The sequence below is a fragment of the Tasmannia lanceolata genome, unplaced genomic scaffold (genome assembly GCF_043159265.1).
Source record: "Tasmannia lanceolata isolate RefF3 unplaced genomic scaffold, GAP_Taslan_0.1 ptg000004l, whole genome shotgun sequence".
Lineage (NCBI taxonomy): Eukaryota > Viridiplantae > Streptophyta > Magnoliopsida > Canellales > Winteraceae > Tasmannia > Tasmannia lanceolata.
The window spans coordinates 9646208-9671246 of NW_027518681.1; the positions used below are offsets into that span (position 1 = coordinate 9646208).

Here is a 25039-nt window from a genome sequence, read left to right on the forward strand (position 1 = left end):
AAATTACGGATTGAAGGGACATGTTAAAACAAGCATCAAACATAGGTGATTCTTCAAAAATGGGTGGTAAAAATACCCTAATACCCTTATGACATCAACAAAAACATCCTTCAACTTTCTTTTTCATTATTACCCATTAAATTGGAGTATTTCACAGGGCTTCTTTTGGTTCATCTGAATGCGTATTTGAACCGACATAACATTGGGTTCGTTTCTATCTTAGCCGTCGGAAATAACCAGAGACGGATGGATACTTTACACGTGTTAATTTTTTTTTTTTTTGAACGTTGGCACCTCTGTACACAGCTGGTTTGGTTTGGATTTGAAATTTTCCTTTGAACCCAGAGTCCCTTGGGTTCGTTTAAATCTTGGCCGTCGCCAATATGCATAGACGGTCGGATCCACGACATGTGAACATCAATATGGAACGGTGGCGTCTTCTAACAATACCGTCGCCTCTCTGTATGAGATTCCGCCGGTGTACCCATTATTTCTGTCAGCGTACCCCTGAATTCTGCCGGCGTATTCTAAAATCTGGCGGTGTACTCGATATGTTTGGAACACATGTTAAACCCAGAAAATCCGGCGGCGTACTCGATATTCCGGCAGCATCTCTAGAATCCGGCGTCGTACTTAAATATCTTTGAATGATGGGTGTTCCTTGAATCCGGCTGCGTACTTGATATCTTTGAACGGTGGGTGTTTCTTGAAACCAGCGGCTTACTTGATATTCTGGCAGCGTACAGTAGAATCTGACAACGTTCTTAGCCAAAAGAGACGTGAGAAATAATAAAATATTAATAACGTCTCCATTCTAAGGCAAAAGAGACGTGAGAAATAATAAAATATTTAATAACATCGCCGTTCTCAACTAAAAGAGATGTGTAAAACAGAATCTTGGAGGATGTGGGTGCGCCACGTGGCACTCCTCCTCAAAAAACGTAAAATTCTTTATAAGGTGATATATTTGGATTGTAGAAAAAATCTCACCATATCCCATGTTTTGTAGCAAAATTGTTTCTATTTATTGGAGAAAAAATCTCCACTATGTCCCATGATTTTAGCAAAATTGTTTATATCTCTCAATATCCTACGTATATTAGCAAAATTTTAGCGAATTAGTTATATTTTGCCCTATCTCACGAGTTGTCCACTAGTATTCAATAACGTAGCCGTTTTCATCCAAAAGATAAGTGAAAAATAATAAAATATTACTTTAAAGATAATGATAGACGTTGGGTTGTGAATTTGTCAGGAATGGCAACATACGAAAACTCTATTGACGTCAGAAGGGCACTGGGGTCTTTTTCCTACCCTATTTTGAAGAATCTCTGGTGTTTGCTGGTTGCTTTAAAAGTACACGAAATATGTGATTTCTCAAAACTTTTACACACATTTCGTACTTTTCTAAAAAATAAAACAGTGGGGCCACATTCATTTATTGGGCCTTGTCGTAGATAGGGAGTGCCCGAGAAATCTTCTCCATAGGGTGATCCTAACCTTCCGATCTGTAACTATCTTAGATAGGGTGTGCCCTAGAACTCCTCTCCATAGGATGATCCTAACCGTCGGATATGTCGAGGTTTAAAGGTTTCTATCTATACCGTCAATTTTAAACTCCAAAGATCGGAAGGTTAGGATCATCCTTTGGAGAAGATTTTTTGGGCACACCCTATCTTGGTCAGGGCCCAATAAATGAATGGTTTGGATCACCCAAGAAAAGTGTGCCCCACTGTTTTTTTGTGCTACACGTGCATGCACGGCCGGCCACCATATGGTCCACACATATAGTAAGGGTATATCCGTTCATCAAGGATCTAGGGCAAAATAGTCATTTCAACACCACCGTCTTCCCCGTATATTTCTGGTAACAGTGGAAAAATCTCTCTCTCTCTCTCTCTCTCTCTCTCAGGGTTTTGGAAGCTCAGAGAAGAAGCCCGAATCTCAGACAATCTCCATCATATCTAGGGCTTCAATCTCTGCAGCTTTTCGGATCTCAAATTTCTCGTACCATGTCTTCGATTTCGAGCTCTCTCGAATCCTTCTTTGGGATTTCTCTCGGATCAGATCCGATTATCCTGATGTTAACGACCTCCGTTGCAATTTTTATCGCGTTCTTTCTATGGGTGAGATTTTCTGTTGGTGATAAGCCTTCGAAGCTCGTCGATTCTCCTAAACCCTTGAAGATAACGGAAGATTTGGAGCTTGAAGAAGATCCTGGCAAAACCAAGGTCACGATTTTTTACGGTACTCAGACAGGAACTGCTGAGGGATTTGCCAAGGTATGTTTTTAGGTTTTCGTTTGATTGAAGATGCGATTTATTTTGCCTTGATAACCCTAGAAATTGAATTGAATGCACTGATTAATTACTAGCAAAAGAAAATTTAAGGAAATTTAGTGGAATTTTTGGTTTAGGTCTTAATGTCCCATTCGTAAATAGGATTAACATATTTCTCTGTCTTGAGAAGCTTAGAAATTGTATTGAATCCACTGATCAATCAACAGTGAAAGAAAATTTAGCGGAATTTTTTGTTGATCTTATCTTTAGAAAGGCTTGAAACAGATATGAAAGATCCAGATAGGTCTTCGAGTTCCATTAGTAAATAGGGTTAACATAAATTCATCCTATTTTCAATATGGGACGATTTTGTTGTCATCTGAAGATACTTTTAGTTTTGGGTTCTTTGGCTTGAAATGAATAGAGGAATTTTGGAGGTAGGATCGTCAGTGAGGTTAGAATCATCTATTGGTCCATCAGAAGAAAGGAATTCATGGGGTACGACATTAATGATCTTCACCACAAGTGGAGAGAAATCATTGGAGATAGAATACAACTCAACTCAACTAAGCCTTTGTCCCAAACTAATTGGGGTCGGCTAATGAATCCTTTAGAAAATTTGTGTGGTGGAGAGCCCCTTCACCAAATATCACCAAGATGAACTTGGAGGGGTCTTTTTTTAGGGGCAGGTAAGTTGGGATCATAGTTGTAAATTCCGTTTCGGTCGCCATTTCGTTTTGGCCACCGAAACGGAATTTCGATGGGATTTCGGTCATTTCGGTGCATTTCGGTCGAAACTTTTCGTTCACACAAAAATTATATTAAAAAATATGAGAAAAATCCAAAAAAAAAAAATCAATAGAAAAAGATGAAAAACTAATAAATAGTCCAAAATATGTGTCCCAAAAGACATATTCATTACTTAAACACATAAAGTCTTGCACAAGTCCAACTGATAGTATGATACATAGAAAAACATAAAAAAAAAGATACATGAAAGTGAAACATAGACAATAGCTAGTAGCAACAACTCTCAGTCATCATAACCCGGATGATTATACTCAATGTCTTCTTCGTCGTCGTCGTGATCACCACCTGGACCACCAGTAGGGACATCTTCTTCAAGAGGCATGAGAAAGTCGTCGTCGTCGTCCCTGGACCCAACCACAGCAGTAGGTGCTTCAAGATTTTCCCACCCAATGTCTTCCGGCGTGAATATGACATCTTCTTCTTCTGCAACCCAATCCATCATGACATCCAGATGGTCTATGCCCAAAGGGTCACTAGTGGTAGATGATTTCCTCAACAAGTCTCTGAAAAGGAAAACATTAAGTTTAATGTCAAAGGTTAAACTTAAAGCTTAAAGTGATGAGGTGAGAGTTGAAAACATTATATTACGTTGTATACCTTTCTCGAAACTTAAGATTGTAATTGACATACACCAAGTCATCTAATCTCTAGTGCTCCAACCTATTTCTCTTTGCAGAGTGAATGTGTTCGAAGGTGCTCCAATTCCTTTTACACCCAGTCGCACTGCAGGTCTGACTGAGGATTCTGATCGCAAAGGTCTGTAATTCTTCCACGTCACCTCCGAATTGATTCCACCATGCAACTGTAAAGTAACAAATAGTAAAGCATTATTTGTTGAGAAACTGAAAGTTAAAATGAATTATACTTAATTAAACAAAAAAATTCAAATATACCTGGTCCCAACTTCGTTCGGTTGCGGATTGCAAACTTCATTCCAAACATACCCTTAGCCTCTCGATAATTCTCAATCTGATTGGTGATGAGGTCTTCTGTACCTTCATCAGGTACCAGTCGAGTGATGCATGCCAACAAGCCTCTGGTTACTTCACTGTGCCTAGAGAAGGTAGGAGTGAAAAAGAGAGCAGGGTTAAGAAAATATCCTGCTGCATGGAGGGGACTGTGGAGTTGCCTATCCCATCTTTGGTCGATGATCCTCCTGATGGGATTGTAATCTGATTTTCTCTTCAACCTCTCCTTGATGTTCTCTTTGGCCTTATCCATGGCCTCATATAGGTAACCCATCGCCGGTTTGTCCTGCCGATCTACCAAGCGCAGCACTCTCACTAAAGGCTCGCTGATGTTTAGAATGTACTTGCATTGGTCCCAAAAAGATTTATCCAACACAGTACTAACTACCCCTTCACTCAGTGGGTGTTGGACAAACCTACTAGTACTATACTCATCAGACACAAACATCTGCTGAAGTGCTTTCCGATTCAACACCAGACTTTGTATGCTAATGAAATTTGTAGCAAATCTGGTTGCAGCAGGGCGGCACAGCTCCTTCCCACATGTGAACTTCTTCCTCATCAAATTCAAGAGGCTTCCATGGTTGTAGATGAACTTTATAATCGTTCGAGCCCTCTCAATTGTGGTTGCTATGTGAGGGAATACAGTCGGTTTGCACATATGCTCCAAGATGAGATCTAAGCAATGAGCTGCGCACGGAGTCCAGAAGAATGTACCAAACGCGGCTTCTAGTCTTTTCCCAGCAGCTTTGTAACTTGGCTCACTGTCAGTTACAAATTGCACCACATATTCCGGATTCACCTCTCCGACAATCTTTGCAAAGATATTGTATAATTCATCGGCATTCTTCACTATGCCAGATGCATCAGCGGATTTGAGGAATATGACTCCTTTAGGGCAGTACACCAAAAAGTTGATTAGGGAACGTTGTTCGGTGTCTGTCCATTCATCTGCCATAATGCTACAGCTAGTGTATCTCCATGACATCTTAATCTCTTCAAAGTAGTTGTTTACTCATCCACTGTATTCTTCAAAATGGGACCCCTTAAAGCATGATAAGTAGGTGTCTTATAACCCGAACCCACGGCATTCACAGCATCAAACATAGGTTGCCAGAAAGGTGAATTGGCAACGTTGAAAGGGAGATTAGCATCGTAGCAAAGCATGCCAACCGCCATGTCTGCTCTATCCATTGTTTCTTTAGTAGCCAAAGCACTTTTAATGCTTGGCTGGGCTCCAGGGGTTGTTCGTGGTGCAAAGAAATTCCTGAACCCTCCTGTGATTCTCTTCTTCTTCCTTTTTGTACCACTCGGTTCTACAAGAACTTCCTTACCTATTCGTTGAGGGACTTGAGGCAATTGTGTCCCAATGTCTTCTTCATCCTGCTCTTCTTCTTCGTCTGGTGTGCCATAAAAACCTCCAACCTTTGCTCTGGATACGCTCATCCTAGCCATTTCTTTTCTCTTTACATCTAAAAGTTGCTTCATTCGATATTTTACATCTTCAGTCACTTTTTTACATGATGCTACTTCACCAGGAACAACCGCTAAATGTTCTTTCAAGCGGGTTATACCTCCACCCGATATGACTTTGCCACAGAATATGCAAGTTATTTTATTTCTTTGACCCGAAACCAATGTACCGTAAAGCCCGACCCACTCATTCTGAAATGAAGTAGAAGAAGGGGAAAAATGAATTAGAAGAAAGAAAATTGAAACAAATTACAAAAAAATGAAGTAGAAGGGGACAACAAACAAATGAAGTAAGAAATAAAAGAAAGGAAATGGAAAGAAATAAAGAGAACCTTGAGGTTGAACTTGAGTTGAAGAGAAGAAGAAAAAATTAGCCTTCACTCACTTGAAATAAGCCTTTGGAAATAGTTCTTGACTTCTTGACCTTGTAGTGGTAAGTTGAATGTATGCCTTCCCTTTGCTCCAAAATAGACTTGGATTGAGTTGAAGAAGAGGGTAAACTTGTAGGAAATTTAGTAGAATAGATAATGTAAGTGAAAGTAGAGAAAGAATGAGAATCACTTATGTGAAGGTGGAGGATAAGAAGGTAGAGAAAAGGCTATTTATAGAGTTTTTAATTGATTGTGCATTTAAAAATCCAGTCACATAAGTGATCTTCTTCAGCCGCATTTTGACCTACATCTGCATTTTGAAACACTGCTCTAATTTACTATAATTAGGAAAAAGTGGAATTCTAAAATTGGGTCGTCTGCTGTGAGGCTTTGCCAATAATTGGACTACACGATATAATATTATACGCGTATAATATACCAAAAATCAAAACACTGTGATTGACGATACAACTATTTTGCATCAGTGTGGATACTAATGTTAGAGTCCGACATGGGTAAAGTTTGTTGGATTCGGCAAACCTCAAAAAGAATGATTCATGGATTTGCCAAAATATTTTAATTAATTGTAATTTTAAGTATAATAAGTAATATATATATATATATATATATATATATATATATATACTTAAGTAATATATAATATATATATATTAATTAATTATCATTTTAAATATATATATATATATATATATATATATATATATATATATATATATATGAGGAAACTGTTGGTGAGCTTAACCAAACTTATGGTGAGCTAGCTTGCCCAATCACATGGGGGCCCACTTTGTTAGGATGATCCAAAGCATTCATTTGAAAGTCCCTTACATAGATGGGGGGGTGTACCAAAAATCAGCTCCATAGGATCATCCTAACCCCTCCATTTGTGGAGGACAAAAATGGACAGACACAACCCCTATCTATGATAAGGCCTTGCAAATGAATGGTTTGGATCACTCCCCAAAATGTGGGACCCATGTGATTGGGCAAGCTAGCTCACCATAAGTTTGGTGAGCTTAAGCTCACCAACAGTTTCCTCATATATATATATTTGAATGGTATAATAAGTAATATATTAATTTGTTAAGTAAATATAATGTTTTATTTTCATTTACAAAACTTACTATTAGGATGAATAAAACTCAAAACATGCAATGATTGTAAAGTTGTGGAACTTGTGGTAGTATTTAGGTTAAACAAATAAAAGAGACTTAGAAGTGTCGCCGCAAATGCTGAAATATTGGAATCGGAGACGTGTCTAACACGGGTACTTCGCCCATTCAGAAGAGTATATGTTAACTAACTATTGAATTTATAATTTCTTTGAGTTTCCAGAAAAGAAATTAAACATAAACATGTTTAGTAATACTAAATGAAAATAAAAGCACCTCTTTGAGCATATAACTAGGCAGAGGAATGCTTCGGTTGGGTGCAACCCTATCATAAATCGACGAGGCATGCCCACCAAGGATTGAAACTTTGGTTTTGGTTGTGGCCTAATTTTTCAGTTGAAATTCGGTAAAAGAAATCAAATTTAGGTTGTGGCCGAATTTTTTTCCGAAATTGCCAAAATTTTGGAATTTTCAGCTGAAATTTTGGCAAAAAGTGGAAACTTTTGAAAAACAAAATTAAAAATGAAAATTTCGGCCGGGGCCGACACTGAAAGTACATGAATTCAGTGTCTGCCCAAATATCACGCCTATCACGCAATTCTAGCACCCATTAATGTTTATTTTTGTCAATGAATGCGAACCGTTGCCTATATTTTTGTCAATGAATGCGGCCTAGTCTGTCTGCTAGATCATTTGTGCTTCTTGGGATATGTCTAAGAGATATGTCGAAGGTTTTAAATTTTGGTTTCGGTTACCACGGAAATGAAAATGCTTTGGTTTCGGATGGAAAATTCAGTGGAGAAGTCCTAGATAATAGAGTAATTGAAGGGCGAAAAGAAAGGTGAAAAAAGGCGATTTACAGCGCCTCCCTCCCTAGGTCGACGGATGCCCTAGAGAGGGAGGCGGTCTCTCTCTCTCTCTCTCTCTCTCTCTCTCTCTCTCTCGCTCGTCTATCTCGTCTCCCTCTCTCGTCCCCCCTCCCTCTCCCTCTCTCTTTCTCTCCCGTCTCCCCCTCTCTCTTGTCTCTCTCTTTCTCTGTATTTTTTGAGTTTCGCCCTCTCTTTCTCGTCTCTCCCCATTACTGGCTCTCCCCCGTCCCCCCTCTCTTCCTTTGTATTATTTGATTCTCGCCCCCTCTTTCTCGTCTCTCCGCATTGCTGGCAAAAGATGAGCCGTGGAGGCCGAATCTGGAACTGTGGAGGCCAGATTTGGAGCATGGCTCTTCCGTGGTGGCTAGATCTGGAGCATGGCTCTTCCGTGGTGGCTAGATCTGGGGCCGTGGAGGCCGGATCTAGAGCCGTGGAGGCTGTGAAGCTGGATCTGGAGCCAATGAAAACAACGGAGGTTGTCGGAGGCCGTGAAAGGCCGTGGGTTGCTGGATCCGGAGCCGTGGAAGGGCGGCTATAGGTGGAGTGAGGCCGTGGAGGCCTTGGATTATCGGATCTGGAGGCCGTGGAGGATCTGGAAGGCTGTGGATTGCCGGATTAGCAATGGGGTAGCTAGGCTTGGTTGTAGGAGGCCGTGGTCTTCGGAATCAAGATCGTGGCTAAAGGCCTGAGGGCGGGCGTGGTGGCTAGTGGCAAAGAAGATTGCCAGATTCTTGATGACGGTGGCGATGACTGAGAGTTTGAGACACCCCCGGCTAAGATGGCTTTTGTGGAGATGTAGGAGGGGCTGGAGGTGGTAACTGTGGAAAAGGAGGTGGTCGTCGGCGGGGAGGATGACCCACTGGTGATTGGTAGTGGGACGAGGTGGAGGCCGCCGGAGATCCGACGAGGCTGTTGAGTGGTTGGCTATCGTGCACGGTAAGGGGCACACGATAGCTCTTGGCTTTTTTGCGGGATTTTTGAAAATCGAATTCGGAATGTGGTGGAGAAGTCTGTGTGACTTGGCAGGTCATGATCTTGACTTGGTGGGCCCCACAATATGGCACTTTTTGGTTGGATTCGATACAATTGAGGTTATTGGGTAATGTAAGGGGTAAGGGTTTTTCCTTTGGGCCAAGAAGAATGCTCCTGGGCAATTCATACTATGTAAATCTAGTGGGACTACCGGTCCCATTGTAAATTTTGCTAGCATGAATATATTTGTCAATTTAAAAAAAATTAAAAAATTCAGTGGAAATCCTGTAAAATCATAGAAACGTATGGAAACATATCAAATGATAGAATTTAAAGATGAAACTACAGGAAATGCTACTTTAAGAAACATTCACATAAACAATACAGCCATAATGGCCTAAAAATATTGAATACTTAGTGACATGCACTGTCGCTCAAATCTAATAATTTAGTTCATATATTTCGCATGTAATTCATATAAATATTTATACATAATACATGCACCACCAATGTTTTTAAAATCAGAATCAAATCGTAAATCGTAATAGGGGTTTAATCATTTCGTATAGTAAATCGTAAGATTCATTCATATATATATATATATCAAAAAATATTAAAAAATGAAAACAAATCAGAGAATAAGAAAATAGTCAATTATTCATTTTAATTCAAATCCATTAATTTAATTAGGGATTTGCTAGGGACCATCTCAGAAGGCATTTTGCGGGCCAGCTGTTTCATGAGAGCGGCCCCTTCAGATGAATTAAATGAATAAGACAAACTCTATTGAAAAGTGAGCCTATCTGGCTGCTCTCTCATGCAACAGCTGGCCCGCAAAATGCCTTCTGCGATGGTCCCTATCAAATCTCATTTAATTAAACTATCATGATTAGTTATTCAATATCATAATACGAATTGTTTCCTAACAAAATTGTCACATACTAATCATCTCTTACCCATCCAAACCCATGTATATTGGATAATAATCTTAAAAATAATAAGACACAAGATCATATTAATTCTCAAAAACTCACATCTGACAAATATCAATTATAAAAAATTGGTAAGTCATCGGTGTTGTCTTTATTATAGTTGCCTCCCTCCTCAAGTAATATCCCCGGGCACATGCATTGTGCTTGACTTGGTTCAAAGTAAATAGATCGATTCTTTGGAACTCCTCTTTCTTTGTCTTCTTCATTCTCATGAGATGGTTTTTGAAGTCTTTCTTTAATGCAAAAGGATAAGCGTACGTCTTTCAAAAGAAAATCCTATTTTCATTTATACAAAATTTAATTGGGATAAATTGCATGAATTCATACAATCATATGATTTACGATCGAATCATAAGATTCATTAGAAAATCATGAGATTCATCCAAATTAAGATTCAATCGTGGGAATCAAATCGTTATCCATAAGATTTGATTTGAATCGTAAATCGTAAGATTTTCAAAACAATGCACACCACATTGCACATGCAATTCACATAAATATAATTATATAATAAAGATTGGTATTGTCTACCATTATTATAATTATATAATAAAGATTGGTTCATGCATTTCGGTCGTTTTAGTTTCAGTTTCAGTTTCAACTTTTGGTAGAGATGAAAACGGAAACATTTTGGTTGTTTCGTGTCGTCTTTGGTGGAAATTTAAAACCATGGATATGTCCTATCCCTTACTTCAGCCAACAATTTCCCCATTTACAGAAGCAAATATTTATTGGCAATGGCTGTCCAACTTAGCCATGCAATAACATTGGAAAAGTCCTCTTAATTTCGAGTCTACCATTGAATGACTCGTGAAAAAAAAAATGCAGTCCAACAAGGAAATCTTGGACTTCGGATTCATTTGTATGAGTAAATGCTTTAATTTCTTCGTTCAAAGAAGACACAGTCCAGCGAGTTGACAAATATGGTAGCATTTTAATTTCATTTCACTAATGTAGGTCATTTTGAGATAATGTTTTTATTAACTCAATGAAATTATGAAATGCATGTTGGCCTTACTCAATGTTTTGATTTCAAAAGCTATTCATGTTTCATATAGTCTCAAAAAGTGATTTACGGATGGATAATTAGTCTTTGTCATTATGCTCTGGGTGTGAGATTTCATCTATGGTTGACTATACAACCTACACACACATTAAACAAGTGAATATACATAATACAACTAACTAGAGTTCTTATCGTTTTGCTTTTATTAACTCAATGAAATTGTGAAACTACATATATCGGCCTAACTCAACAAAATTTCTCTTATGACAGGCTTTGGTGGAAGAAGCTAAGGCAAGATATGACAAAGCTGTTTTCAAAGTCGTTGACCTGGTATATGGCATGGAAATTGCTGACTGTTTTGCATGAGATCTACCTCAGTTATCTTCTAACCATATAATTGTACTTTTAATGTAGGATGATTATGCAGTTGACGATGATCAATATGAGGAGAAATTGAAGAAAGAGAGTTTAGCACTTTTCATGTTAGCCACGTAAGAAAAGAACTTTAACCTAATAACTATTTATTATATATTTTGAATGTTTTGTTCCTTCTCTTGGAAGTTATTGCTCATTTGTATTATTCAAGCCTGATATTGCAGTTATGGTGACGGTGAACCAACTGACAATGCTGCAAGATTTTATAAATGGTTTACGGAGGTGATTTTTGGTGACAGCTTATTACACTTATTCTCTTATTACATACAGGGGTAGATGGCCTCTTCTTTCAAGTTTATCATTGAAAATGACAGAATATTGTCCTTTTTTCTCAGGGAAATGAAAGGGGTGTCTGGCTTCAGCACCTCACTTATGGTGTTTTTGGGCTGGGCAATCGCCAGTATGAGCATTTTAATAAGGTGCTATATCTTTTACCTAGAGAAAGTACATTTCTGTCATCATTTTGGTGTCATTAGTTGATAACCCCCCTGATGAAACAGATTGCAAATGTTGTGGATGAAGGACTTAAAGAACAGGGTATACTTTGTCTCTAATTTATTTTCTGTACTTGTATTCCCTTGGTAAATACTGTTATCTATTATGATGCCTTGTTTTTCTAGTTTCTAAAGCTTCCCTCGTACATCTTATACTTCTGGCTATAAAATAGTTGTATTTCTGTTCTTGTATTCAAGATTATCATACCTAGATGCATTTTTTTTCAAGCAAGTGCTTTATAATAAACAAAAGAAACTTCAAACAAAATGTCCGAGGGGGACAAGACAAGAGACACCTAATCGGGAAAAATTACAAAACCGGCACTTCATGTCCACAGTTTTAAATTTCCACTGCAACTGACACAAAATGGTCGAAATGTTTCCGTTTCCATCCCCACCGAAATGCATATTGAAACCAAAATGTATACCGAAACCAAAATTGCAACTGTATTAGTGGTATGTAGACCTGGCAAACGAGTGGGCCAGGCTGGGTTTCACCCAACCCGTACAGGGCCAGGTCTTACAGGCCGGGTTCATAAATGACCCGGAATTTTACGGGTCACAATTTGGTGAACCCAGACCCCACCCGTACGGGCCGGGTGGAACTGCAAGTCACCCTGTTTTTTTTTTTTTTTTTGCTGTTTTTATTCCCACACTATAATAGGATGATCCAAGCCGTCCATGTGATGGGCAATAACGTAAATAGGTTGAGCCCAAAAAATCATTTCCATAGGATGATCCTAGCCCTCTGATCTATGTAGGAATCACATATTATTATTTATGTAAACCTCTAAAGATCAAAGGGCTAGGATCGTCCTAAGGAAATGATTTTTGGGGCACAACCAATTTAAGTTGTGTTCCATCACATGGATTGTTTAAATCATCCTAAGACGTAGTCCGTACAGTACAATCTGAAAAATACGGGATTATAAGGGCTTACACCATATAAAATCTAAATCATTTGGGTTTTTACGGGCAACCACGGGCACCGTGGGTCCACCTGGCCCGGCCCAGTTTTGACGTGACCCGTACGGGCCGGGTCAAATTTCAAACGGGTAACTAACTAGTGACCCAGACCCCGTAAATTACGAGCGGGCCGGGTGGACCCGCGGGTCCGGGTCACTTTTTGCCAGGTCTAGTGGTATGCTATGTCAATATGTGTTACATAATTATATTTATATACATTGCATGTGAAATATGGTGCATGTATTATGTATAAATATTTATATGAATTATGTGTGAAGTCTAGGGTTGAGCCTCTAGCTCACTGGTTACGGCTTTGTTCTTTAACTCCAAGGTCGAAGGTTCAATCCGTGCTTACCTAACAAAAATAAATGTGTGAAATCTAGTATGTAGACAACGCATATCCATAGGTTTTTTATGTTGTTAAACCATTATGGGTTCTTTTTTGCTTAATGAAGGTTTTTGAGTGTTTATTTGTGCTTGTTCTAGCACTTCCTAAAGTTCCATCTTAGATGCTTATCATTTCCATATGTTTTCATTCATTTTCATGATTTTACATAAATTCTACCAAAATTTCCACCCGAAACCTACATTTCATTTAGCTATACCAGACGTATATTAGATGATGCATGTGATCTTATATTCTTTGAGTTTGACATGTTTTCTTATGTTGCTAAACATTGTGGTTATTCGTAAAATATTTGCTTTAGGTGCAAAGCGTCTCATCTCAGTGGGTCTGGGTGATGATGATCAATGCATTGAGGATGACTTTACTGCTTGGTACACAATGTTTTCATCATCTCACATTTTCCCTTTTTTCCTGCCAGTAAGATTTTAGCTATTCATGAATTTAACCGGAGAAAATGTAGGTCCTAGATGAAACAAGTTTTGTTTAGTAATGCAATCATTTCATTTCTTAACCTAAATCTCACGATTCTTTTGTTTTAGGCGGGAGTTATTGTGGCCTGAATTGGATCATTTACTTCGAGATGATCATGATGCTAATACAGTTGCTACTCCTTATACTGCTGTCATTCCTGAATATCGGCTAGTAATTCATGATAACACTGTTTCAGCTTGGGAGGACAAATACTTAAATATGGCCAATGGGCATGCCACATTTGATATTCACCATCCATGCAGGTATTGTGTTAAACACACATTATGCATTTTTTGATGTCTTCCCTCAATACTAAAGTCTCTGCCCTTCACATTGTTGTTGGTTCTTTGTCTTGAAGAGCTAATGTCGCTGTTCAAAGGGAGCTTCATAAACCTGATTCTGGCCGCTCTTGCATACATTTGGAGTTTGACATATCAGGAACTGGTCTTACGTAAGTCGTGCCGAATTATTGTCTTTAGGCATAGATTCATTTAACTATCACGGTCATACCTTTATATTTGTAAGGATGTGAAAACCTATGATTTTTTGTTGACACATTTATCTTTAATTTGACTCATCATCTTGAAAGTACAATTCAAGCAGGTTGGCTAATTGACTTTGGTGAGTGTTGTCGGTGTCCTTATCAACATGTTTCTTTAGTATTTATGACCCTGGTGTGATGCATTGATAGGATTCCCTAGTGCCATGATGAACAGGAACTGGCCATTTTGAATGTAACCTTCATTTTTCACATGTAGATCTGGACAAGCTGATAATTGGTCCAAATCTTCCAAAAAGAGTCATAGGAAACAATCCCCCTCCCTCCTCCCTCTCTCTCTCTCAGAAAAGAAAAAAGGCAAAGAAACGGAAATAAAGAAAGAATCTTCCCATGTGTGTTGACTGTAGAGAGCATGGAAACACTCCACAATGCGTGTATGCTCCTTTTGTTAATTTGGAAAAAGGTTAATTTGAGGTCGGTAATCTCTCAGAGGTAATTGGGTTTCTTGTTGGAATCATATTTATGAAGTTTGGATTTGGAAATATAAATCCGTATTATGCATGGATGGTCTGACTATAGACCCTACGGTTGAGGCAAGGATGGCATCACTGACCATGGGTTTGTAAAGATAAATATATTAAAGGAAAAATGCCAGAGGCCTGGGACTGAGATGGTCAGTACTCAGTACAAAACTAGAAACTCAACAAAAGCAAACAAACTGTCACAATTAAGGAGGGAGATAATCGAAAGTTACAACACATTTCTATTAACACCAGACCGCGCTGATCGATCGGCCTTGATGTTTGCGGATCTCCAAATACGCTGAAATTTGAATGTACGACCTGATCATGGAAATGATTCATGAAAGGTTCCATTTCCTCTTCAGAATCGTCAATCTATGATTGATTCTCCAACTGGGCTATCCGGTTTGTCATGATCTCCCTCCTCAAGTATGTTATTTCTTCTTGTTATCCAGCCTCCTTGGGAACTGCAGCATGACGGTCATGTCTTCTTCTCGGAGGCATGTTGAAGGACAATCTTTGCTCTGATACTAATTTGGCACAGGCATAGGTTCAAGAAACACAAACACAATGAAAAAACAACAAAAAGTCTTGATCACAATACCGGTAAAGAGACACTAAAAATAACCTTTTTTGAAGAAGATAGGGGAGAAAGGGGGTCTCCTTTTCGTTGATTCGATTATCTCTCAAGAACTACTCAAAACACCCTCCTTTTGGTTGAAAGGGGCATAGAACATCCGAAGAATAAACACAAAAAATGGGGCCCACCACTAATAGTTCATCAGATGCATCACATTAAAGAGGAAGAAAATAAAGAAAAATGCAACTAGGCCCACTCAAAACACCCTGCAGTCACAGTAATGTAGTTTTACATGTCCCTTTCTTGTAATTGCTCAAACAAGTTTTGCTGTCTTGTTGCTAGACTATGCACCGCCATCGATTCGTTTCTATTATATTGCTATGTTTTCGTTCACATGATTTTTTTTTTTTGGAAGGTATGAAATCCCCAATTTTGTAGACTAGGGTCTTTGTTACCTGAACATAAATTCCAGTTGCTTATGAATATTTGTCAGATATGAAACTGGAGACCATGTCGGTGTTTATGCTGAGAATGGTAACGACACTGTAGAAGAAGCAGGAAAGTTGTTGGGACAATCTCTTGATTTGCTATTTTCTATTCATGCCGACAAAGAGGATGGCACACCCCTTGGAAGTTCATTACCACCTCCCTTCCCTGGCCCCTGCACTCTACAGACTGCGCTTGCACATTATGCAGATCTCTTGAATCCTCCTAGAAAGGTGATATATTTTCTGATTAAATGTTGTAATTGTTTATTTGTTGATTTAATTTCGTTGTGTAGTATATTTGGAATGTATGGTTCTAAAGATTGCCAAATTACAGGCTGCTCTAGTTGCTTTAGCTGCCCATGCTTCCGAACCTAGTGAAGCAGAGAGACTGAAATTTTTATCATCGCCTGCAGGAAAGGTTCGTAAAATTAATCCAAAACTTGGTCACCGAATTTCCATATTTTTACTAATTTGTTTCCTGCTGTGGTAAAGCAACTTGTCAGGTTTCTTCATGTTGTTTTGTTTGCATAACGACACTGCATTTTTCTTTGTTTCTATCTTCTTATTTCTTTTCTTTTATGTTCTGCTTATAAAGGATGAGTATTCACAATGGGTTGTCGGAAGTCAGAGAAGCCTTCTAGAAGTAATGGCAGAATTTCCATCAGCAAAACCTCCTCTTGGTGTATTTTTTGCGGCAGTAGCCCCACGTTTACAGCCCCGATATTATTCAATATCGTCCTCTTCCAGGTGGAATTTTAGTTTTGCACAATTGCGGACACTTTTATTTATTAGTGAAACTCCATTAGTTATGTGCATCTTTTTGCAGTTTTGCCCCTTCTCGAATTCATGTGACCTGTGCTTTAGTTTATGGACCAAGTCCAACTGGGAGGATTCATAAAGGGGTGTGTTCAACTTGGATGAAGGTAGAGACTGTTATGTCTTGTTCATGATACTGATGCATTGATTTATCTTTTCTTTTCTATAATGTTGTAATGGTCAGTAGTCACTGGAGGTGTGACCTATGCCGCTATTTACCTTAAAAGCTTGCACGTGGGTCTCTCTTGGATCTTATTTAACACGAGATGTATTCATTATGAATAGCATGCAGTTCCTCTTCAGAAAAGCCATGATTGTAGCTGGGCTCCGATCTTTGTTAGACAGTCAAATTTTAAGTTACCTGCAGATTCTTCAATTCCAATTGTCATGGTGGGTCCGGGTACTGGGTTGGCCCCTTTCAGAGGATTCTTGCAGGTTTGGGGACAATGTGTTTTTTTTATTCCTTGATTATATAGAAACGAATATAAAATATATTAAAAAATCAAAGAAAAGAATATATGCAAATCCTAGATTTATCTTTTACAGGAAAGAATGGCATTGAAAGAAGCCGGTGTTCATCTTGGCCCTGCTCTCCTCTTTTTTGGATGCAGAAATCGTAAAATGGTAATGTGTCATCACTCATCAGTATCTATATGTTGTTCGTGGGGAATTTTTTTGTGCATGGCGTGGTTTGCTTGACTGTTTACTGTTATGTGCATTCATCATCTTTACAGAAACAAAAAATTACCCACATTTCAAAGACGTGGTTTCCTACATCTTAGTGATCTCCATGTCATAAAAGCAATGCTGCTATTTTGTTTCTATTAGTCACTAGGAAAGTAGTTTTTTTTTTTTGAGTGAATTTCTTGGATTTTGAAAATGCACATTTCTGAGTCAATTTTGAGGTCCCAGCTCATCGCATGTCAGAGCAGCCACGGAGGCTCACTTTTCAGCAGGTTTTGTCATCATTCAACCTCCAGTGCGAGAAGCAAACATATATCAACCTCCAGTACGAGAAGCAAAATTATAAGTTCCCTAAAAAAAATAACAATAAAATCCCTGAACTTGTTGCAATCAGATTATGTTTGAGCCCTCTATTGATTTTTCTTTTAGAAATCTATCATTCTCTCTTCACTGAGCTTTGACTCACAGTTCTGGGTGCAATACAACGAACTCTTGCAAAACACATCAAATATTTGTAGTTGTTGAGAATAGCTTCAAAACAAGCTATATGTTTCTTAGAAATCGTTTCGTCAGACAAAAGTAGTTTCTGCAAACACTTCAGCAGTATCTCACTTGTCAGATTCTGTTGTGAAAGAATCTCCCACCAATGTTCTAGTGAAATGTTATGCTCTTCAAAAGTTTCTGCATCAATTTTATAGAAACTTTTCTTTCTTCCGAATGCATCAGTTCTCGTTTGGTTGAGGAGAACTCCTTGAGTTCTTCTGAGAATGCGTGCATTCATCAGCTTCTGTTTCCAACTTCAGTGAAATCGTTGAAAGGTATTGGTGAATCCTTTCTGACGAATGAGATACTTGGAATAGAGTCCCATACCTACTTACAAAAGCCGTCCATCGATAATCTTCAAAAGATAACGTTAAATTGCTTAAGGCGGTTGGGCCTGTAGCTCAATGGTTGAGACTTTGTTTTTCAACGTTGAGGCCGCAGGTTCGATTCCAGATTACCTAAAAAAAATACTTCAAAAGCTTCTATCTCACGATTTTCCTAGAAGAATGTATCTTAAGTTGAATATCTTACTTATCATTGAAGTTAATCTGTTCAAAAGCTTAATCTTTTCCTTTAATCACTAGAATTTTGACACTAGTGACTTAGATCGTAGAAACTTTTTCATTTTTTTTCATCATTGTTGGATGATTGAAGTTTTTCAACATGTCCTTCTCATCATTATATCTGTTGTAATTCTGACAAACCGGGCATGTCAACACATCTGTACTGTTTGATAATAGTGCAGGATATTTTTAAATGAGAATGTGGTGCTGTGCTACTTTTTTTTCCTTCAAAGTTCTGGATTTTGATCAGGGTACACAAAGCACGTGTGTATGCGGTTTGCACCGAATCATGGATAAGCCATACGCCTAATCAAACCAATTGGACAACCGTAACTGCCAAGTAGGACTTGTACCTGTTGACTTTTGGTCTTGGTCCTTTTTTGTCCAATTGCAGTCCTCAGAAGTCCTTGATTGGATGGTTAGGATCGTTTGATCAGTTTGATTTTTTGGCTTTGATGGGGCCCACTAGATGAACAATGAAGATCACATGCGTGGGTCCCATATGTACCGGAATAGGGGCACCTGTACCCAGGAAAAGGACATTTCAAACACCATGTACTTTCCATTTTATCACATGAATCTAGTTTGTACAAGTTCAAGAATAGAAGTTCTATCCAGATGATAGAAATACTATATGACCGATTTCGTCTTTCAAAAAAAAAAAATTCTTTCAAAAAAATATGACTGATTCATGTACATGTGATACATACAGCAAGAGGGAAAAATAATATTACGGGCCTCTTCCAGTTGCCACCGAAATGAGTTCTTTATGTAAAATTGTAAATAAGACTATTTTAAGCTAATCATATCTGCAATGGGATATTAAGACATTTTTGGTACTTTAGAAGCCGTTTAATATATCAATAAGAAAGGCTATCGATATCCGCACGACCATCTTTTGCTAATGGGGTGAACTCACCTTGCTTTAAACTTTTTAATTGGCTGCTGAGAACTTTTTGGGAATTGTATTAGTCATTAACAGCTGGGTAAACAATGTAAAACTAGGTGAGTTGAGCTCATTATCAAAACATGGTCATGCGAATATCAGTGGCCTTAATAAAACCTTTGGACATGATTTGCAATTAATCATATTTAACATCAAAACCATCTGCATGTAAGATTCTATGCAAATAATTATCAATGTACTTGTTACATAGCTTTTCCATCTTTTTATCTCTGTTTGCAGGATTTTATTTGTGAAGATGAGCTAAATAATTATCAGTGTTTTTGTTAGATAGCTTTTCAGTCTTTTTTATTTCTGTTTGCAGGATTTTATTTATGAAGACGAGCTAAATTACTTTGTGGAACAAGGTGTTTTATCGGAATTGATTGTTGCATTCTCTCGTGAGGGACAGAAGAAGGAATATGTGCAACATAAGATGATAGAGAAAGTAAGTTGCAGTAAGCACATGTGCTCTTTTTTATAAGATCAGTCTTACAAGATTTTTTTCTCCGCAGGCATCATACATCTGGAAGCTAATATCTAGCTACGGGTATCTCTATGTATGTGGTGATGCCAAGGGAATGGCTAGAGACGTCCACCGGACTTTGCACACTATTATCCTGGAGCAGGTACACATCATTATTTGATAAATCTCATCTTATATTTTTGTCTTTTGAATGTTAGCATATTCAAGCCATCTATCTTTCAATTCATCAGAGTACCATTTTCACCATGGGGTTCCTCAAGTAAAAATACTAGGGGTTCAACTTGGGTCACGTTGGGGTTGAGCTTTTGATAAAAAATAAATTGAAATCAACCTGAAACTGGCCATTTTATGGTAAAATCTCAACCTGAATTCCAAAAAATCGACCCGAGTTGCACCCTTAGAAAATACGTGTAATAGTGACTCTGAGACCTTAAAATTTTTTTCCATCCACTTGTTATATTCTGATTTCTACTTACATAGCAGCAACAGTAACAACCTTTTTTAGAAAGCATATGTGCATTTTTTTTTTGACATAAGTAAATTCTGATTTTTACAACTCTGTTCTTTAGAAAGCATATGTGCAGGATTTTTGATCGCTCAAGGCCCCCAGGATTTTTGATCGTTCAAGTCCCCTTTTCCCCAAAACGTCTCCTCTCTTTCACAATCCGAAATTAAGTAATTAATTCTATCTCTATTCCTAACCGTCCAATAAAGTCCAAGATTACCAACTCTCTTAAAATCCTATCAACCCCAAAACTAACTCCTAAAACCTCTCCCCCTCCCTCCCTCCCTCCCTCTCTCTCTCATCCATCTTTTGGCCAAACCGTCCAACCATAATGAATTTTCTACCAATGAGATTTCTCTCTCTCGCATCTCATACGTTTAACGCAAACCAAGCCTCCTAATTAATTTCCTAGACTTTCTCATTCAATACTTCCTAAAATCTCTTTTCTTCTTTTACCAAACGATTCTAATAGATTCTTCCTTTTAATTAACTTTCATTTAAAAATTGATTCCAAGTACCTCAAATTTTATCTAATCAGAACCTTTCTTTCCAATCAACACTTCCTAAAGTTTTTTTTACCTTTTTTTCCCCCAAAACAAAACACCTCCACATGAGTACTATGATACTTTCTAAGTTTTCTCTAATTCCACTTCCAAAACCTCCTAAAGTTTCTAAAAATTCTCTCTTTCATGTCCAACTACAAATTCTGTCATGTCCAACTACAAATTCTTAAAAGTTCTCAAATTTCCCAACTCTAGGTCACTCATAACAACATCCTACTTTTGGCCACACCACTTCCTATTTATCTGGCCTAAACTTCTTAAAAATTTCTAACTCTTCACATCATAAACCAGTCCCATCTCCTAATCTACCATTGACAAAAAATTCCCAAAATATGCCACCGAATCTTAGAATCTTATACTAAAAATTTTCAATATACGTCTCAAGTCTTTTTTGATAACAGTCCATCCAGGTTTAAAAAGATTTTGGCCCAATTTTGATAAAGACACCCATCACAAAGAAATAATTATAATGTGTGTGTGCATGGTGCTGGGTATTACATGAAGGGTGCTGCTAATGCGCACTATTTTAGATCACTGAGACAAAAAAAGAGTAAGTAGCACATAATGTGTATAAGAAATATTCCACAAAAATATAGAAGTTGAATTTCTTCTGGTATGCTCAGCTATTTCATGTAAAGACAGTAGGATCCCTTGCCTGGTTCTTTACTCTTTGTTGTACACTTTACCTGATGAAACTTGGAAAAAAAAAACCAGAACCAATAATTCACATTTCATTCTTGGAATTTGTTTTTAGGAGTGTACTGATTCATCCAAGGCCGAGGCTACTGTGAAGAACCTCCAGATGGAAGGACGATACCTCAGAGATGTTTGGTGATTCTTTGTTTCCAACACTATTTTAATTGTGGCTCTCTGCAAAGCCTTCTTGCCAGAGCTTGGCCCTATTTATTATCTTGTTCGACCTCAACCCTGTTAGTAGGCATGCCCAAAATTCATTATAAGCGGTTGATGGTGGAAAAAGAAAGGGATGAGTTTGCGCTGAAGAGTGGCTAATGAAGATGGGCAAATGTTGCTGTGCTGTAGACATAGTGCACACTTTCAAAGACTAACAAAGTTCGGTTCAAATTTCAGATGGATAAATTTCAAAAGTACGAGATTTTTAAATGAAAACTGTTGGATTCAAAAGTTCGGTATTAGTATGTAAATGTACATTTTATTCCAATACTCAGTTTTGGACCTAAGGATGTCAAAGAATCATCAATGTGGGTGGAACCAAGGGTGATAAGCCAGTCATGATCCTGATAGCCGTACTCCTTGAACAAATGATCCAAGACCTTTGATCTACCGAGACTTATTTAGGTTTTTCTTCGAGAAAAGAAAAACCACTGGGCTTGTAGGCTTTTACTAGGCATGGGATGTTTTCTTGGTATGATACCAAGAGCACCTAGGTAGGGGTAGTAACGGATCCACTTCGGATCTGGTCCAGGTCCACTTGTGTCTTAGTCATGATCAGTTCAGATCCCTTAGCACCTTAGGCATGCGTTCTACTTTTGGTGTATACATCAGGATCACAATCCAATAGAACTTTGGAACTCAGGATATGGGTACACTGACCATGGGTTGGCCGGATCCAGATGTTTAACCAAATTCTATCTATAAACGGTTTGATCAATGGTCTTGATTTCACATAAAACAGGGAACGGGCCTGGGTTCTATCACACTTAAACATTTTTCCCAGGGAGTTTTTAATCTAAACAGTGAAGTCATCGGGATTTGCTAGGTTTTTTTTTTCCTACAATTCTAAAATTCCCGCCAAAATTTAAGGGTGTCATTACCAAATATTGGAAGAGAGGAGAGAGAGAAAGAGAGAGGACATCATTTCCTAGAAAAGAAAAAGAGGGGACAAGGAGTCCATGTCACCACATAAGCAATCATTACAAGTGTGGGATTAAAAAAATTCTAGTGCTAAAAGGCAACCAAACATGGGATGGGACGAAAATTTTACTAGATTATTCCTAGGACAAAATTTTTACTGGCAACCAAACGGAGCAGGGGAACTCTTATCTTACTCTTCCTTTTGATATTTCCACCCCTATTATAACATGTAGGCCGCACCCCCATTGGTATCTCCACTCACTCTCTTTCCTTTTGAAGCTGAACTCTCTCCCATTCTGCGAATTTGAGTCTCAGCCTTTCCTTGCGAGCTTTTTTAGTTTCAGGCAGAGGAGGGGTTGATTCTGCTTGCGCCCAAGCCCTATCCCTTTCGTGGCGAATTGTCTCTCTTTGGGAGAGACTTCTGGTCCATTGGAGCAGAGAGAGTTCCATTTGGCGCAGCGCAGTGTCCCTTCGGAACATAGCATTGTCACGTTCAATAAGAGCAAATCGCCCTTGTTGAAGATTACGGTTTTCACCCGGCAATGGGGATTGACGCCACAAGAGGTTCATGTGAGCCATGTCCCTTTCCAACTGAGCCATTTCTAGTTGGTGAGTCGACACCACCCTTTGGTACTGGGCCCTCTCCCTTTCCAGCCTAGCCCTCTCCCTTTCCAGCCTAGCCCTCTCCACCAAAGGATCCATTTGAGCCCCTGCGTGTAGTTACAAACAAATTACACTTGTGAGAGATGAAAGGAGAGAGAGAGAGAGAGAGAGAGAGAGAGAGTTCAGTTTGATTTTACTACTATAGGCCGCACTTCAAAGGATGATCTAAACCATTCATTTTTTGGCCAGAAACTCGCAAATAAAATACATGTTGTATCATGACGTGAATTTAAAATCTAAGGAAGTGATATATATTCACCCCTTTTTTTAACCTGGGACAGCCTCGTATAGAGTATTTATGACTACTATTTTATACTAGAAGGGGCTGTCCCAAGTAAAAGAACAAGGGGGTCAATATATCATTTCCCCAAAATATGTTACGGGCCTACTCATGGCATTTCGTTTTGGTCCGTGGAACGAAACGTTTTTGTCATTTCGTTAATTGGAGAAACTTTTTTAATTGTTAAAATTTTTAAAAAATACAGATACCTCTTGAGTATTCATCAATCTTCACCAATCTCTCCCGAATGGTATTCCTTCTATTTGCCATCTCCTGCGTCCACTTGCTGGTTTGATTTCCTCCTTTCTTACCCGACTGCTTTGTGATGATGTAAGCCCCCATTTTCAATAGGGACACCCCTCCTTTGGTATATGTATGAGGAAGAAGATTTTCTGTAATCTTGTATGATTTTCGTTAACAATAAGGAGTACTTATATAGAGCAATCAAGAGATAAATATGGTAAGTGATGAGGATAAGAGCAATGGATAGGTATTCCTAATAAGCTAAGTTGCCTTATATAAACAGGAGATAAATATGGTAAGTGATAAGGATAAGAAAAAAGGATAGGTATTCCTAATCAGCTAAGTTGCCTAATATAAATAATTACCTAATCTAGTGCCTAATAATCCAATGGTCAGCTGTTAATCCCTATGATATATTCTAACATATATTTTGATTAGTATAATTTTCAAGTCGATAGAGCTACTGAAAATGTAAGCCCCGACATCTGATCGATATAAATCACAGATGATGAAGTAGTGATTTAACGGTTAGGATCATCATTTCACCATGAGTACTATCCAATGGACAGTGGAGATCAATAATCATAACACAGATGGATCATTCCTCAATTTTGTTTTAATCATTCAGTTAAAACAAAATGGCGCCATTGCAACGATAACCATTGACTGGATCTCTATACCTTGCCATCTCTATAATGGATTCTTTTAAGAGTCGAACTAGGAGCGGTCCTTGTTTTGATGTGTACTTAAAATATAAGGAAGTGATACATTCACCCCTTTTTTATCCGGGCAGTCGCCTCTATTGTATTTATGACTATTCTTTTACACTCGAAGGGGCTGTCCCAAAACATGGGGCAAATATATCATTTCCCAAAAATATGTTACAGGCTCATTCGTGGTGTGCTTCACTTGTTATTCAAGATGCATGATTAGCCCACCTTTGATATATTGTACCCATAGTTATCATTCCATTTCGTTTTGGCGAGTGGAACAGAATGTTTTGGCTATTTTGGTATTTCGTTTCGGAATGGACGCTACAAGTGGAGAATTTTTTTCAATTGTTAGAAATAGTTTAAAAAATTTAAGAATATAAAAAAAACTGCTAGAAAAATATAAGAATATGTGATATGAACCAAATTTACTAAACGACACATTTATTACTTAAACATTAAATTTATTACAA

At 38.2% G+C, this 25039-nt stretch overlaps 1 protein-coding gene and 1 long non-coding RNA gene across 2 annotated transcripts; one reads left to right on the plus strand and one right to left on the minus strand.

Moving 5' to 3' along the window:
* The first annotated feature begins 1888 nt into the window (after positions 1-1888).
* On the plus strand, positions 1889-21980 carry ATR1 (P450 reductase 1). The gene is made up of 18 exons (XM_077378003.1): positions 1889-2282; positions 11144-11203; positions 11288-11364; positions 11473-11530; positions 11644-11727; positions 11809-11845; positions 13476-13545; positions 13714-13908; positions 14004-14096; positions 15739-15964; positions 16068-16151; positions 16329-16480; positions 16560-16656; positions 16835-16984; positions 17096-17173; positions 19608-19730; positions 19798-19911; positions 21592-21980. Exons 1-18 carry the CDS (start codon positions 2013-2015, stop codon positions 21670-21672), a joined length of 2049 nt encoding a protein of 682 aa, XP_077234118.1. The 5' UTR covers positions 1889-2012; the 3' UTR covers positions 21673-21980.
* Positions 21981-22648: 668 nt separating this feature from the next.
* On the minus strand, positions 22649-24079 carry LOC143875827 (uncharacterized). The gene is made up of 2 exons (XR_013250204.1): positions 23823-24079; positions 22649-23380 (listed from the first exon to the last, which is right to left on the minus strand). It is a non-coding gene; the product is annotated as an uncharacterized LOC143875827 (long non-coding RNA).
* Between the last annotated feature and the right edge of the window lie 960 nt (positions 24080-25039).